The sequence below is a fragment of the Camelus ferus genome, chromosome 4, assembly GCF_009834535.1.
Source record: "Camelus ferus isolate YT-003-E chromosome 4, BCGSAC_Cfer_1.0, whole genome shotgun sequence".
In the NCBI taxonomy this organism is placed as follows: domain Eukaryota; kingdom Metazoa; phylum Chordata; class Mammalia; order Artiodactyla; family Camelidae; genus Camelus; species Camelus ferus.
Window position 1 is genome coordinate 53,959,605 of NC_045699.1, and position 16,341 is coordinate 53,975,945.

General features: G+C 46.5%; 1 protein-coding gene across 1 annotated transcript in view; it reads right to left on the minus strand.

Annotated features, from left to right (window-relative positions):
• Window positions 1-8,465: 8,465 nt before the first annotated feature.
• Window positions 8,466-16,341, minus strand: part of PTPN3 (protein tyrosine phosphatase non-receptor type 3) — a 131,191-nt gene continuing 123,315 nt past the window's right edge. Inside the window, 4 exon segments of the mRNA XM_006180789.3 lie at window positions 8,466-12,130; window positions 13,721-13,856; window positions 14,350-14,495; window positions 15,429-15,557. Of these exon segments, the coding sequence (XP_006180851.2) occupies window positions 12,053-12,130; window positions 13,721-13,856; window positions 14,350-14,495; window positions 15,429-15,557 (489 nt within the window). The 3' untranslated portion in view covers window positions 8,466-12,052.

Consider the following 16,341-nt stretch of genomic DNA (forward strand, 5'->3'; position numbering starts at 1 on the left):
TAATTATGAAGAAAACCTAAAATTACCCATAATTCATAAACTCAGAGATATTCACTGTTAACATATTGGTATAATCTTCTGAACCCCTTTTCATGTATGCACATAGACATGTATGTACCTTGGAGAGCACACTATTTACCTAGGTCTTTTTTTAGCATCTTACACTGAACATTATAGCATAATCATTTTTAATTTTAACTATTCTTTATAAATGGCATTTTCATGATTGCATACGATTCCATTATATGACCTTATCATAATTTACTTAACCCATGTCCTCAATAGTAGATACTTAGTTGTTTCCAATTTTTTTCATATTTTAGGAAGCTCTGCAATGGATAGTGCTGTACATAAACCATTGTTTTCATCACTGTTTGATTTCCTAGTCACTTTTTATTCTAATGATTAGAGTCAATGACTGAAAGCAGTTTTCCTTAGTCATGTTTTATTCCAATCACTGAGTCCATGACTAGAAATAGAAGTTAGGCTAAAGAATATCAGCATTTTAAAAGAACTTAATGTATACCATTAATATGTACTTAATATGTACTGCTCACCTGGTGGTACCAATTTATGCTCCGACTGCTTCAGCTCACCACTTCCTTACCAACATGGAGTTTTATCTTATAATACAGGAAATTCAGCAAAAGGTAGCATTTGTTATTTTGTTCTTATGATTATATATATAATGCTTATTTATTATTATAAACAATTGGAAAAGAGCAAAACTCAAAGCAATTCATAATCACAAATTTTTGGTCTAGTCACTATTAAAATGTTGTTGATGTTCTAGGCTTTTCTATGTTCAAATATTTTCAATAAAATTGTCATTAGATACGTTTGAAAAACATGACTGATTTTTGCCAAGTTTAAGCTAAATATGGCATCTCTTATTTGAATTTGTCAAATTTGGTGCAAATATTTTTCTCAGCTTCTTGATTGCGTTTTTATTATGTTCATGGTGTTCTGAATTTTTATGTGATCCGATCTAGAAATTTTTTCCTTTCTTCTCCCCTACCCCCTTTAAAAACTTCTTACTGTGCGGGTGCTCGCTTCAGCAGCACATATACTGAAAACTTTTTACCGTGCGGATAAGGATGATAGGGCGTTAAGCAATACAGAAAAGGAAAATTGTTAGGGAGCACAGAGCCCCGTTTGAGATCAGCTATGTAAAGAGCACTGGCCTACATCCATTCAACAGGCATTTATTGGCGTGTGTGTGTGTGTGTGTGTGTGTGTGTGTGTCTGTCTGTCTGTCTTTAGGAGCACAGTGATTAACCATGCATGATTCATTTTCCAGTAGGGAGATAAGATGAGCATGACCAGTAACTCAAATACAAGGGAGGCAAGGTATTCCAAGCCATCTCAGAGGGCCAGAGGGGGAAACATGGCTCCAGTTCAGGAAGAGGGCAGGCAAGGAAGGCTTCCTGGAGGAGAAGGCATTGGAGCTGGACCTGGACCACTGGGAAGGCATGCGGATATGAGGAAAGGAGAAGACAGAGCTTCAGGAATTGCTACAGATAGAAGTTGTCACATTCTTGCCAGTGGGGGAGTAAGAAGACACTATGGGGAGAACTGGGCAAAAACTCTCCCACCTTAGAGTAATGGGCAAACACAGGCTGTCCCCAGCTCACAAAGAAAGAGTTGTGTTAGAACAGATCATTTTCTTATGAAGGTTTGGAATTCCAAATTGACTTATCCATTTAAGCCACATCATATTTGCAACATTAACCAGTAGACTACCACTTGATGGTGATGTAAATCAAAGTGGAAACAGATTGAAAGGTCTTTCTTGAAGACCAGTCCTTGAGGTAATACAGTTTTAATTGGAATAAGATGGGGCAGGAACTTGATAACTTTTGCGGCTCTGGAGAAGGCCTCTGGACACTCTCCAGGCGTTTATGCAGTGACGTCAGCATGTCGCGTACTTTGGCCGGTGATAGGTTCATCATAGGGCCAAATTGGGCGCTCTAGAGTTAACTGAGTAACTCTTCCTTTTTCTGGGGAGATGCTCCTGTCGCCCCTTGAGTCCAGTCCAGTTCCGTGGGGTGGGGGCTGTGACTCACTTGACCAACCCCGGGGCCATAGTGATTGGTCCAAGGGGTGAGCCCTTAACCTGACCTGGGCCAATCAGAATGCCCCCCTGAGCAGCACTGAGTGGGCGTGGAGGAAATGCCATCTTTCTTTTCTGGCTTTGAGCTCCAAGGATCTGCCGTCTATCCAGCAATTTGAAGGCATCAAGATGATGAAGGCCGAGAGAAGCAGAAACAAAAGGATCCAAGGACCCAATCCTTCCAGTGAGCTGCCCTACTTCCGGAAGTCTTCCCTCCATTCTGGCACTGCCCTAGGGTCCTGCCCAGGAGTCGTCCTTTTTGGTTTAAGCTAATTTGAGTTGGGTTCCTGTCACTTGGAATCAGAAGAATTCTGTCTGACACAAGGAGAAATAAGAGTCTGATTCTTACATTGAATTACACTGCCAAGTTTAATGTTTTTCCCTTCTTCAATATATGTGCGTCAGTAGCAATATTCCAGCCTTTAAAAAATTATACAGTGATTTTTAAAGTCACGCATGTTCATTACGAGAGTTAGACTATACCGATCAGCAAAAAGAAAAGGAGCTCCACCTACCACCCACCCCTAGAGACACCCACTCTAAACATACTGGCGTCCCCCACCCTCTCCCTGACTTTTCCTTATCATCTGTGTATCTATGTATCTATCTATCTTTGATCTATTTTTATCTGTCTCTTTGATCTGTCTATCCATCTCTTTGGTCTTTTATCTATGTCTTTGTTCTGTCTCCTATCTATCTATTCATCTAAAACAGTAGCAGCCAACCCAGCACTTACTATGTGCCACGAATGGCCTGGTTTCCACATAATATCTCAGTCTTCACAACCACCCTGTGAAACAGGTATTATTATCTCCAATTTATAGATGAGAAAACGGTAGCTCTGAAAAGCACAGAAAAGTTAGAGAACACAGGCTCAGAGGAGTCAGCGATCTAACCCAAAGACTTAAAGCTGGCAGATGGTGAGGAGCTGGGATTTGAAGCTAGGTTGTTTGGCTCCAGAATCTATTTTCTTAGCCACCACGTTATACTGACTTTATCTAAAGTTAGAGTCACATAGTGATACTGTCCTGTAACCTGAGTTTCTTCCTTATCAAAATATCATGGATTCTGTGTACGGACATCTGCAGCTCCCGTATCAACTTTCAGAGCTGCACAGGACCCTGTCACAAAAATGCACCAAACTTTTGAACTAGACCCAGTGTGATGAGGATTGAGGCTGTTTCCAAATTTTCACTGTCATAAAAATTCCTCGCTGCAGAAACATATTTTAAAACTGTCTTGATATCGGAAGACAAAACCCTTAAATTTTCCCCTTAGGTCAGAGTCCCAGAAGTGGAGTTTGTCGGTTGGTGGGATTGCAAATGTTATCGCTTTGACGTCTACAACAACCTACCCCTCTGAACAACTTAAATTCTGCCTCCTGGGGACTGATGACACTGATTTTTAGTTTAGTGTTGTTGTTTTTTTTTTTAAACAATTTAAAAATTGAGATTAAATTCACATAACATAAAATTCATCATTTCAAGGTTGCAATTCGATGGTTTTTAATTTATTCACAACATTGTACAATCATCACCACTCTCTAATTTCAGAACATTTTCATCATCCTCCTAAAAGAAACGCCAAACTCATTAGTAGTCACTCCTCATTCCCCTTCCTCCCAGCTCCTGGCAACTTCTGATCTACTTTCTGTCTGTATGAATTTGCCTTTTCTGAACAACCATATGTATGCAACCATACAACATGTGACCTTTTCTGTCTGGCTTCGTTCACTTAGCTTGTTTTTCAAGTTTCATCCATGTTGTAGCATGTATCAGAACTTCTTTCCTCTTTATGACCAAATAATATTCCACAGTATGGCTGGACTAGATTTTATTTATCCATCCAACAGCTGATAGACATGTGGATGGTTTTCACTTTTAATCCATTATGAAAAATCCTGTTGTGAACGTTTTTTTTCTTAAGTTCTTGGTGTAACGAAAAAGAGAGAGAGGAAAGCTTTTCCTGAGATGAATGAGACAGAAAGATGATAAAATAATTCGTGGGGAAGGGCTTGCCAATTTACTGAAGTAGTGAAAGATAGAAGTAAAGGAGTTTGGAGGTGGGGGCGTCTGTGGGGCAGGGATCAGCTCTTCTGCTCCTTGTGTTCTTGTGCTTCTGGACAATGCCTACATAATCCAAAAACAGAATTCCTCCAAGCTCTTTGTTACCAAGGACAACCAGGATTTAATACAAGGGATGAGGGACGGATGAAAGGCTATAACTTTAATACTTATTATAGAATGTATTTTTCCAGGCATTTCTCAGTTGTTTTTGTTTCAGTTTTCTGAGTTTGTATGGTTTGTTTATAAATAGCATGCATGCTTTTTGTTTAGAAACTTGACTTACTGGCCTTGATTACTATCAAGGCTGTTCTCATTTAGACGCCTCTGCCTTTGACAGGTAGGTCTCTCACTGCAACCAAAACCGCGCACCTAGTCCTGGTGAAATCTAAGAGCTAAGTTCCTGGCCGGAGCCCCAGAGGTCTAGATCATGGTGACCTCACACTCTGGACAGAGTCCATACAGCTCTTTCCTGTGGGTGGTGTCTCTTCACGTTAAGTAACGACGAACACTACTAAAGAAAACCATGCATAGCACCTGTGCCAAGACCACCAGCCAGCAGAGGCCAACGTCGGGGCCAGTGTCGGGGACCTCTCCTTAGTCCCAGAGTGGTGTCCCATCAGCCTGTCTTATCTTTGGGGCTCTAGAGGAGAGTGAAGTCCTTGAGAATTCAGGCAGACAGAGGAGGGGTAAGGAAGGAAGCTAAGAGAGAATTTGGACCTCTGATTATAATGATGAAATTTGAACTTGCTGCAGAGGACTGAATTGTGTCCTCCCCCAGATTCCTATGTGATGGTATTTGAAGATGGGGCCCTTGGAAGGTATTTGTGTTTAGATGAGGTCATGAGGGGCCTCCATGACGGGATTAGTGCCCTTATAAAAAGAAGACACCGGGGCTTGCTCTCTCCATCACATAAGAACACAGAGAGAAGGCTGTCTGCAAGCCAGGAAGAGAACTCACACCAGGAACCAAGTCTGCTGGCACCTTGATCTTGGACTTCCCAGGATCCAGAACTGTGAGAAATACATGTCTGCTGTTTAAGCCCCCTAGTTGATGCTATTTTGTTATTGCAGCCTGAGGACACTAAGACAGCTGCAAATTTACCCCAGATGAATTATTTTAATAACTAGGTTTGATTACAGAAATCATTCCAATGGGTTAAAATTTAAACAAGAATGGCACAGAAGACATCTCCTTGGCTGTTTGGGGTGCTGAGGACCCAGAAACATCTACATCCTTTTTAAGAATAAACTTAAGTAGAGTGCATGCTTAGCACGCAGGAGATCCTGGGTTCAATTCCCAGTACCTCATCCAAATATAAATAAATGAATAAACCTAATTACCTCCCCCTCATTAAAAAAAAAGAATAAACTTTCATGTTCAGACATAGCTGTGTGAGACTCCTCAGACTCAAAGAACAATCTCTTCATCCTCCCCACACCTAGTTCTTCTTTGCCATGCTCACACCCACCTAGTTGCCCAATCTTGAAACTAGCCCCACCCTTGGCCCCTCCCTCAACACACCCATCAGTTATCAAGCCATACTTGCTTGGCTTGTCTGGGCTGCGACCACCTACCTTGTCTTCACTGCCACCATCCCTTCCCGGACCTCCGCCTCTTGGTTCCAACAGGTCTTCTCTGGCTCTTCCTCCACTTCGGACAATGATGTTGGGAGCCCTGGGGCAGCCTAAGGAGAAATTCTGGCACCTTCCTCAACCACAAGAGGAATTCAGAGGTTTAGAAGGTACAAGGGTGGCCAAAGAAGAAGACTGATCTGGATAATTTGGGGGTGTGGAATGGGTGGGGATTTGGGGTTTCTAGAAAAGAGGTTACGTTTATGTTGTCAGTGTATTCTTATTCAAATGATTTGTGTATGTAATGGATGGGCGCCGATCATGTTAGGAGCTGTCAGTGCTATTCAAGACACAGGGTCAGTTTTGCTTAAGTGACATAATTGGATCTGTCCCTGTGTGCTGGGTCCTGAGCAGTGTATTTCCTCATAAATCAGCCCTTTAGGAGATTTGAAGTCAATGAATCTGCAGAGGAGACTGCTAATTGTGCCCTAGTAATAATTTCTCCTTCTCTGATAATAAAACTCCTGAATTTTGATTGGGTAGAGTGCCATCCAGAGTAAAGATTACATTTCTTATCTCCCCTGCAGCTAGGTGTACCCATACAATCAAGTTCTGGCAAACTCTGTTAATCATAGTATATGGAACTTTAGGAATTATCTTTAAAGGAGAAGGGTATTCTTTCTTTTTTTTCCCCACTTTTCCTCTTTCCTTCTGGCTAGAATGTGGATGTGATGGATGGAGCTGGAGCAGCCATTTTGGGCTATGAGGTGTAGGTGTATGTTGAGGATAGCAGTGTGACCATGTTGGAGGAGCATGGGTCCCAATAAACGTGGAGCTACTGTACCAGCACTGGACTCCTGTGTTTATGTGAGAAATAAACTTCTGTTTTGCTCCAACCACCTTTACTTTGGATTTTGGATTCAGAATTTGATACCTGAAAATGGGATGCTGCAAATAACATCTTTTTAGATGTAGCACTGGCTTAGTGGAATTGGTAGGCAGTGGATGGCAAGAATATTGTCTTTTACATAGTGGCTAAACATTTGGTGAAACCGGTGGACCATGTGCTGACCGAAGTCACGGCAGTAGAGGAAATGGTGGGAGAGTGCCAGAAGTGTGAATGTTGTTCTTTGTTGCTTTTCACAAAGTCACATAAAAGTGAGGTGAACTGGGGCTAGAGCCAGACAGACTGCAGCAGAGATGGAAGGCAATCCTGCTTTACTAAGGGAGGCACTGTCTGGAGCCTGTGCTCAAAATTGATTAAAATCTTAAAGCATAGAAAATGCCAACTGCCTCTGTTCTCCAAACCAAGCTATTAAGAGCAGTGGCCTTGAAGTGGCAGGCTTAGCAGGAGACAAGGCTGGGGGCAGCAAGCCATTTTCAAGACTGCTCTGCCAGAAAACGCAAACCAGTAGCTCTGAAGATCGGACTGAGGTGCTGACTTCCCACCCAAACTTCTCTGCCAGGTGGCCCAAAGGTAAACTTTGAAGTTGAGAAGAGGCATGAGTGGAGCACAGAACACCAGTCTAGACCAGACCTTCAGCTGTGGGTACTTGGTGGAATTCTATTGGCAGAGAAACCACAACCCCTGGGCGCCCCCAACTGCCCCAGGAGTAAGCGGGCCACAAAAGCTGTGCTGTCCCTCAGAAGGGTGCCCCCTGCAGTCCCGCCTTGGATGTGGCCATGGAGCTCAACGGACAAGGAGTCCCTCCCAGAGAGGGGCTCAGAGGTGACTATCCAAGGGACTCGATGGCCAGCCAGAGGCGTCCTCACTGTCCCAGCAGGGGGCTCGGATATAACCGCTTGCAGCAGTGTTTCCTGTTTTCTCCTCGTACAAATGAGTTTCCAATGGCGGTTTTCCTCTTTCTACATCCCTCCTGTTTATGGGCTGTGTTGGGAGAAGATAACTTGTCTTGAGTTTATAGGTCATTAGACCGTAAGAAGCCGCCCAGCGCTAACAGAAAAGACCACAAATCACCCAAACATAATTTCAGCTTTAGTTCTGTGCCATAACCAGATGGAGCCGGGGTTGGCTACCTTGGAGAGAGGAGGAATGAGCTCTATGGGAGGCAAGAAAGGTGACACCCAAGGGTTGAGCTATGGCAGAGACCACTAATTGTCCCTCAAACTCATTCTTTCTTTGCTTCTCAGAAACAGAACTCCTGAATTTCATTAGACATATGGCTTCTTGGAATAAAAACGACCTTTCCCAGACTCCCTTGCAGTAGGTAAGATCACTGTAAGATCAATGAGAGGTACATCCAGGGGACACAGCCTTAAGGGAAGGGTCTTGCTTCTCTCCTCCCCTTTCTTCCAGTCTGCTGGCTGGAATGTGAACATGGCTAGAGCCACCATCGTGGACCTCAATGTAAAAGCTGCATCCTGGAGGTGGCAGAGCAACCAGTTAGAAGGAACCTGGGGCCCTAGGGCTCATGGAACCACCTGACAGCTCTGCACAGTAGAGGGTAAAGAAATGTCTGCTTTTTGTAAGCTACAGTTATGACAGCTGAACCTAATTCTGATCTAGAATTTGCCACACAAGGTCAAGGCTGTCCAGGGTCATGCTTCTGACCAGAGGGAAGGTGGAGATGGGCAGAGAGGATTCTCCTCCAAGAGAGTTAACATTTACTTAAAAAAAAAAAAGCGAACAAAATGAGAAAACACTTCCAGAAATCAAGACATTAGAATAAAAACGTCAACAGGCAGTAACAGTGTTGCATAGCTTGAATGTTTTTATATTGATCAAATTGTTTCTCAGTAGAGTCACTGAAAGAACAGGTCAGAATGAAGAACATTCCATATTTATAGACAAAATATTGCTAATCCATTAAGATACTTTTCAAAATGACATGACTTAACACAAATCCCTTGGTTACTCCAGACAGAACATGACTGTAGATGCGGGACAGCCCGGCCATCAGACTCCCCCATGCTCAGTTGCCCAGACTGAGGTCAGAGTCTCTCTTTCTTTATCAAGACTATTCTCAGTTTAGGATCCAAGAACCAGAGAGCAGTGATCTTTGCTTTTGCATTCAACAGAGCCAGGGTCTGAGGGACCGGCTTTTGGGGACAAGTCCCAGAAACGTGATACATCTCTCTCCAGTGGATTACTGGAGGCTTTGGTTTAGGATTAATCTCGATTCCCTGGAATTCAGACTCCCACAATGGGAAATGTTGACAGAACCACAGCCCATCCAGTCCAGCCCAACCTCCCCCCTTTTACTTATACGGAAAGTGAGGGCCGAGGGTGACACGTTTTGCCTAAGTCTAGTCTAGACCCAAGTCCTGCCTCTTACAAACTTTCCCCATTGATGCTGCCTCTTTGTTGCCTCTGGGGGATGAAGAGCTGTTGCTTGCCCTCAAATGATAACTTCAGAGGAACAACAACAAAATGTCAACCAGCAACTTAGCAGCAACAGCATCCAGGCTAGTCTCAAAGCAAATTTAAGCATAAATTACTGTAGGAACGAAAGACCAGAACTAGACTGTGATCCAACCCCCGCCCCCGCCACCTCCTCCAACCAAACTGAGTTGAATCTCGTCTTCTAGAAAGTCAGAACACCAAGTGCAGGTTCTATAGAGTAATTCCCATTTTGATTACGCCTGCACATCGATGTGCCTAATTAGATCTTCCGAGAACACCAGAACACAGGACATAAATGTCTTCTCCACTCACACCCACATTTCCCAGGTAAATAATATTTATCCTGATTTTGATGAAATTCGTCACTTAGGGCTAAAAAGGGCTCCTTAAGTATAATCGCTTAAGTGTACAAGGTGGTGAAGCAGGGGCCTTGAGCTCCAGAATTTAATGGGTAGCATCTATAATGTCTTCTTGCATACTCTGTTCCTTTAGAGCATTCTCTTGTCATGTTCTTCTCCAGAATTTCATGGATTTTGTTCCTGGTGACATCTGCTGAGTCTGAACTACTGGCCTGCACGGTGGCAGAAAAAGGCTGGTTGCCACCTTTTTAGAAACTGATATCAACAATAACAGCAGCATTTCTGCAACCAAAATGAACAATCTGTTTCTTAAAAAACGAACACACACAAATCTCCAAACACATTTAGATCTCACGAGCTTTTTGCACCCAGGGTGATGACGCCTTTTTACCAAATGGCAATGATTTGCTTGATATCCTGATGGCATCTGAATTTATGTCAGCCTTCCCTCTTCTTTGGTGCTTGGCTGATTGGACTTTCTGAGTCCAGATTGAACAGAAGTACTTGTAGGATATTCCTCTGTGCCCTTGGTTCTCTCTAGAAGAAAAGCGATTTTCTCCTATGAAAATCTTGGTGATTCTACTTCTGTTTCACGGATTTGGGGGCTAATTATCGATATATTAACTTTCCAAAGAAATTCATCCAGAGCAGTGTCAGATTCCAGCTGATGAAAAAATCTGCTTCAATCCTCATATGCAACCTAAAGCCCTCAGTATTATCTGTTTCTTCTATTTTACAGATGAGGAAATGGAGGTAAAGTTTGTAAGCGACCAGGCCCTGGGATAGTTGCTGAGCGGGATCAGAAGCCAAGCCCCCTGCCCCCTTCCTTAGCTCCAAACTTCCCTGCCTCCTTCTGCTAGCCCGGCATCACGCTGACAAGGAGGGGCTCCGGTGGTCTCCTGCTTCACAGTGTGGGTTACAACACTGTGTAACATCTCCTTCCCATCCCTGCCACTTAGCAGTAAAACATCGGTGCAGAAAAGATGGGAAGTATGCCATAAATATGCCGGGTCTGCAGACAAAGAACCTTTAGAAACCTGGCTCCTACCATAAGGGTCTTTATCCATCTTGGGACCAGGAAACTACGCAACTGGTCTAGTTTTGGTCTGCTAAACACCAAAATGGCCACATTTCAGTGTCCTATCACAGGAAACCATCCTTTTTCTCTAAATCCTGTTAAGAAACTGGCTACTTACTTAGCTGCTTCTTCTAGATCCATGAAAACCGCTATTTAGAAATACCACATTAGAATTTTTATGTAATTTATTTTCCTTAAATAATAATTTGCTACAATCCTGTCACAAATTTTAAAAAAAAATTTAACACAGTATTAACAAAGGCAGAATTCTTTAGGACAATCAAAATCATGGTGTACTTAGAATAAATTAACATCAAATTGTGTTTATATTCAGATAATCCGATCCTCTCCTTTGAAATGAAACGGAGACCATTGTAACTGATAGTGAATGCACACGTTTGTTCTACTATACAGAGACTCATTATATAAACGCAACTGTAATTTGAATCAAGTTAGGATTCCTGAGAAACACTCACCCGTGGGCGTGCGTGCACACACACACAAACACACACACACACACGCAACCCTCTAGAAGCTGGGTTTCCCATGGTTCAGTGACTAGATCTTTCCGCAGAAGGGCCAAAGATTCTGACTATGTAGATGACATCCCATCTCCCCTCAGGAAAATCGTAATGTTTCAAGTGTAATAGCTTGAAGTAGCAGCATTCCATGTACTAGATTCAGTAGTCGATGATTCCAGTCCTGGGTTCTGAGTGGACAGCAAGAGGCAAGCAGAGGCAAGAGGCACCTGCTCCGAACACTAGCACGCCCGTGCGACGACACCAGGAGTCCGCGTTCTCAGCACCCGGACGGAAAACTCCCCAGAAACCTGCACCGCTCACCCGGGTCAGGCACTGCGTGTGGACCTGAGGAAGGTCACTAATGCAGGGAGCAAGCAGGGCACGTGGCCGCAAAGTCTCAGAAGCCGGGACATCGGAAGTGGCGGGGAGACGGGACAAAGGGAGGGAGGGCAGAAAAGGCACAGTTTGTGCTTGACCCCGACCCACCCCCGCTGAGGAGCACACTCACGGGGTTTCCTTAGCATCGGGGCAGGGAACACTGATTGTTCCAGCTCCTCCCAGACACACAGAAAGCTCAGCCCTTACAGTCCTATACACGCAACACATCCAAGCAAGTCTGAACAGCCACACCGTCTGGTTTCCGGGAGGTCAACGGCAGTTGCTGGCGTCCCCTCTCAACTGCCCAAGGATGTGGTTTACAGGAATACGGTGACATCGAGGGAGGAAGGCATGAGGACGAACCCCAAACCGAGATCCCCTTCTGCTCATTCCTCTCCGGAGGAGAAGCGGGCCTAACAGGTGCCATCGCCGCATGCGTTATCTACACGGTTCTTATGTACACGATCCCTTTCTTTACAGAAATTTAAAGTGCCTGGGTTCAAGTGCGCTCATTCCTTTCCCACAGCCTACAAATTCCTCTTGCTGCTTCCAGAGAGAAGGACGCCCTTGGGAGAGAGGAATGAACGTTTTCACAGTTGTCTTAACTGGGATCCAGCATCTGGACTAAGCCTTCTTCATACACACGAAGAATTGCTTCACACACAAACTTGTACTGGCTCTGGAAAGGAAAAGAGAGCCGTCAGCCGGCCAGCAGCCCTGTGGAGGCTGCATCACACCAGGCACACGGTTCTTCTTTCCCCTCCTTCACACACACCCTGAGCTCCAGCTCCAGCCGGGCGCCCGGCTACATCAGGGAAACAGAGTGGAGAAGACACACCTGTGAGCTCACTAGTCTGTGTGGTGAGGGCCGGGGGGCTGCTCCCAGAGAGGGCTGGGCAGAGGGGCACGGAGCCATGGCCGAGGGAGGAACTGGTCGTCTGGGGGAGTCAGGGAGGGGTGAGGGTCGCTGCAGGGTGGCCATTCCAGGGAATGCACCAGCGCGGAAGCTCCGCCAGGACGGCCCATTCAGAGGAGTGTGGTCAGGGCTCAGGTCCTGCCTGAACACCTAGTGTAGGGGGGCCGGAAGGAGGCGGCATAGGCTGCCCGGCCTTGCACTGAGGTAAAGAGGCTGGATTTTGTCTTCAAAAGGGAAAGCCACTGAAAGCCATTCTGCAGGATAAGGTTCTTCATATTAACAAACACCTAAGAGATGTATTTTAGTGATGAGCACAGGGTGAGTAAAAGTGTTTAGACTGAGCTGCCCCAGCTAGGAAAACGTGCCAAGAAGCTGCACTTTAAAGTTTTTTTAACTAGGTCCTCTGTATCACAAAACAGGGCAGAGACCAGCCTTAATAACATGGTTTTTCTTCTCTTAACCAGAGATCATGGGTAGACATGAAATTAAAACAAGAGCTCACCATCATAAGAGAAATCTTATGAACTTGGAGGAATCTTATGAGCCTGTGAGTACCCAGAGCTGGCTGCAACGTGGAAGCCCACTCCATCCTTTGCTAATCCTCCTCGTCTACTGGGGGTGTGTGGCCTGGAGTCTTTCCAAAGTCAGCTTCTGATGCTCTTTCTGAGTTCTTAGACTCCCCTTGGACTTCTCCCACTGCTGCTGAGATTTATGGTCAACTGATCCAATTCTACTAGATGTAAGCTCGGGTCACTCCTGTTTGTGCAATTATCCGTTGAATGGATGAATGAATGAATGAATGAATGAATATGGGATGGTCCCATTTTGCAGACAGGGAGACCGAGGCTTGGAGACAGGTTAAGGGGACTATTCAAAGGTCACCCAGTACGTGGAGGAGCCTGAATCATGCGCTTTCCACACCACCCCACTGCCCCTCTTGTAGCTCTGGGTACCCAGGCTAACATACATGGGAGAGAGCCCAGAGGAGGAAAGAGAAGGATTGTGTGAAACGTCTGCTGAGCCAAAAGGCTCGCCCAGGAACAGGCAGGTAGGGTGACCTGGCTTGCTTCTGATGGACACATGATGGGACAGTGGCTCAACAACGCAGAATGCAACCAGGGCTGCTTCCTGGCCAAGTGGCCAGCAGGATGCAAACCATGGAGGCAGCGGAAGTGGAGGGAAATAAGAGGCAGAGGCTGGAGTGGGTGGGTGCTGGGACTGCTCAGCCCTTGACAAGCTCTGTGACCGTGGGCTAGTGGCTCAGTTCCCCTGGATCCTCGGTCTCATGACCAGCAAAGCCCTCTGTGCAGGCCTCGCCATCGTTACTATTTTTATTACTGGATGTCTACTCACTGATGTCTGCACCATCATGGCGCGCTGGTCTCGCATTTTCCGAACAATATCCAGTGGGTAAACGGGCAGGTTCCTCTCAATCAGGCACATGGCTGTCTCCATGGTGACCAACACACCAGTTCGACCTATCCCAGCACTGGAGGGGAGAGGAGCAGACACTTGAGATTTGCTCAGACAGCATTTCTGCACAGCCCAGCTCAGCTCCTCGCCAGTTCCCACGTTTACTCAGATGGAGCTTTCCTCCCCTGACCTTCAAAGAACACAAAACACACACTCAGGCTGTGCTCTCGAACTGGCCGGGGCTTAAACACCAATGGGAAGAAACCCACCTTTCAGCGCCAACTCCACCCCCCATCTTATTCGCATCTACTGAGGAGGTCAGTCGACTCGGAACAGAGGGAAAGGTGAGGGAGAGACTTTGTTCTCCAGGCCTGCGCTGCATTCAGAAGTTTGTGCTTTCATAAGATTCCAAATCTTTTGACAGAGTGAAGAAAGAAAGTAAACAGAGCTTTGTGAAAGCATATCTAATCTTGAGGGATTTAGGTGGGTTTGGTGTCTGCCAACTTTCTCCAGGCCTTTACCAAGGAGTATGAGTATTAAAAAAAAACAAAACCAATGAGCCACAGTACCTGCAGTGAACGAGGATGGGTTCACCGTCCACCCTCAGGGACCTCACGTAGTTTACAAATTCCAGAAAGTCCGAGGAGTCATCGGGAACGCCATGGTCAGGCCATGCCACGTACTGGAGATGCGTCACAGTGTGCTCCTCTCCGGTCTGCAGAAGATGCGGGGTGGTCTTGCTGAGTCTATGTGGACGGTGGGCAGGTGGGCAGGAGGATGCTAGCCCCACCCCAGCCTCCAACCAGGAAGCTCCTGTCTCCAGACGCTCTTCTGCCCACTGGGCACCACCCTGCTGTGGCCCCGGCCCATTCCAACCCCCCTTCCCCACCCACGCCCCCAGACACCCAACCTCCAGGCCACCTCGTGCCTGACTGCTCCTCCATTTCCACCCATAGCAATTTTCTCCTGTTCCCTCCAGTGGGTTTTGCTACTAGGGCCACGCACGTTGGCTCTTTTTTTTTTTTTTAATGGGCAAAATATACATAAGAAGAAGTTTACCATTTTAAACGTTATTAAATGTACAGTTGAGTGGGGTTAAGTACATTCACAGTGTTGTACAACCATGCCCACTGTTTCTGGAACTGTCTCATCTTCCCAAACTGAAACACGGTGCCCATTAGACACTAACGCTTCATCCCCCTTCCCCACAGCCCTGGCAACCATCATCCTTTCTGTGCCTATGAACTGACTACTCCAGGTACTTCGTATACGAGAAGTCAGACAGAATTCGTCCTTTTGTGTCTGGCTTCTTTTGCTCAGTGTAATGTCTTCAGGGTTTAACCACGCCGTAGCATGTGTCAGAATGTCCTACTTTTTAAAGGAGGAGTGAGATTCCATTGTGTGATTACACCACATTTTGCTTCTCCATTAATCTGTCAGTGGACACTTGGGCTGTTTCCATCTGTCGGCTGCTGTGAATAGTGCTGTGCACACGGGTGCTGGCTCTTTTCCAGGCTGTCGTGCGTATTTACTGAAGTGCTCACCAGGTGGAAACGTGGAGCAGGACAAGAAGTAGAGCCCCACCCCAGACCACCTGCCTCTAAATGGCGCCCTCCCCTGGGTGGCTCACCATCCGGGCACCACTCACCTTGGTGTTGGTGACCAGCATTTCCCGGAACACGTACGCGATGGTGCAGTCCTCTGACTGACATCGGATGTGAAAGCTGCCGTGTTCCATGACGTCGGGGGGATCGGGCCAGTACTGGTGACACTTGGTCTGCAAAGGGAACCAGCGGGTGTGAGTTAACCTTGGCTGTGGGGTGGCACACGTGAGCGGTTAACGGGATGGATGGGTCGGGCGTCAGCCAGAGGGCTCTCCTCACACCAGATACTCCGAGAGCTGCTGGGAGAAAAGAAAGGGCAGGCGAGGCCGATCTGCCCTGTGTCTGTTTTCTGGGGGGGGTGGGCAGAGGAAGAGTGGGGCGCGGGATGGGGGTCAGCCTGCCTGGGGCCAGGCCACAGCTCTCATACCGGCCGGAGCTGGAGGAGGGCACAGATTTCTCTTCTTCGTCACCAGGGTCCCACTGCTGGAAGAACCGAGGGGCCTCACACATGGAGTCTGCACCCCAGTCGAGTCCCCTCCAGTCCCTCGGCCCCTGCTCTGCCCCCAGCACCTGCTTCCGCCTCACCCCTCCTTCCCCCTCCAGACCCCGACCCCTCAAGGCGCAGCTGTTTGAAGAGCACACACTTGGGAGCCAGACTCCTCAGAAGTCCGCTGGAATCATTTTCCTCTCCACCTGTGAGTCGTATGACTTTGAATCTACTACTACTTAACCTCTGATTTTCACATCCTTCACTCGAAAGACAGGCGGCACCTGCTTCCCGGATGGTGACAGAGGCTGGAGAGATGGTGTGCAGTGCCAGGTCCACTGCAGGGCGGGGGGAGGGGGGCAGGTCAACAGTGGCTGTCACTACCGTCGTTGCTTTTGTATCTGACTCATGGAGCTGAGACTCGCCAGACAGCAGAGGAGGAAACCTGGGCTCAGCGGGATTAAGCGACT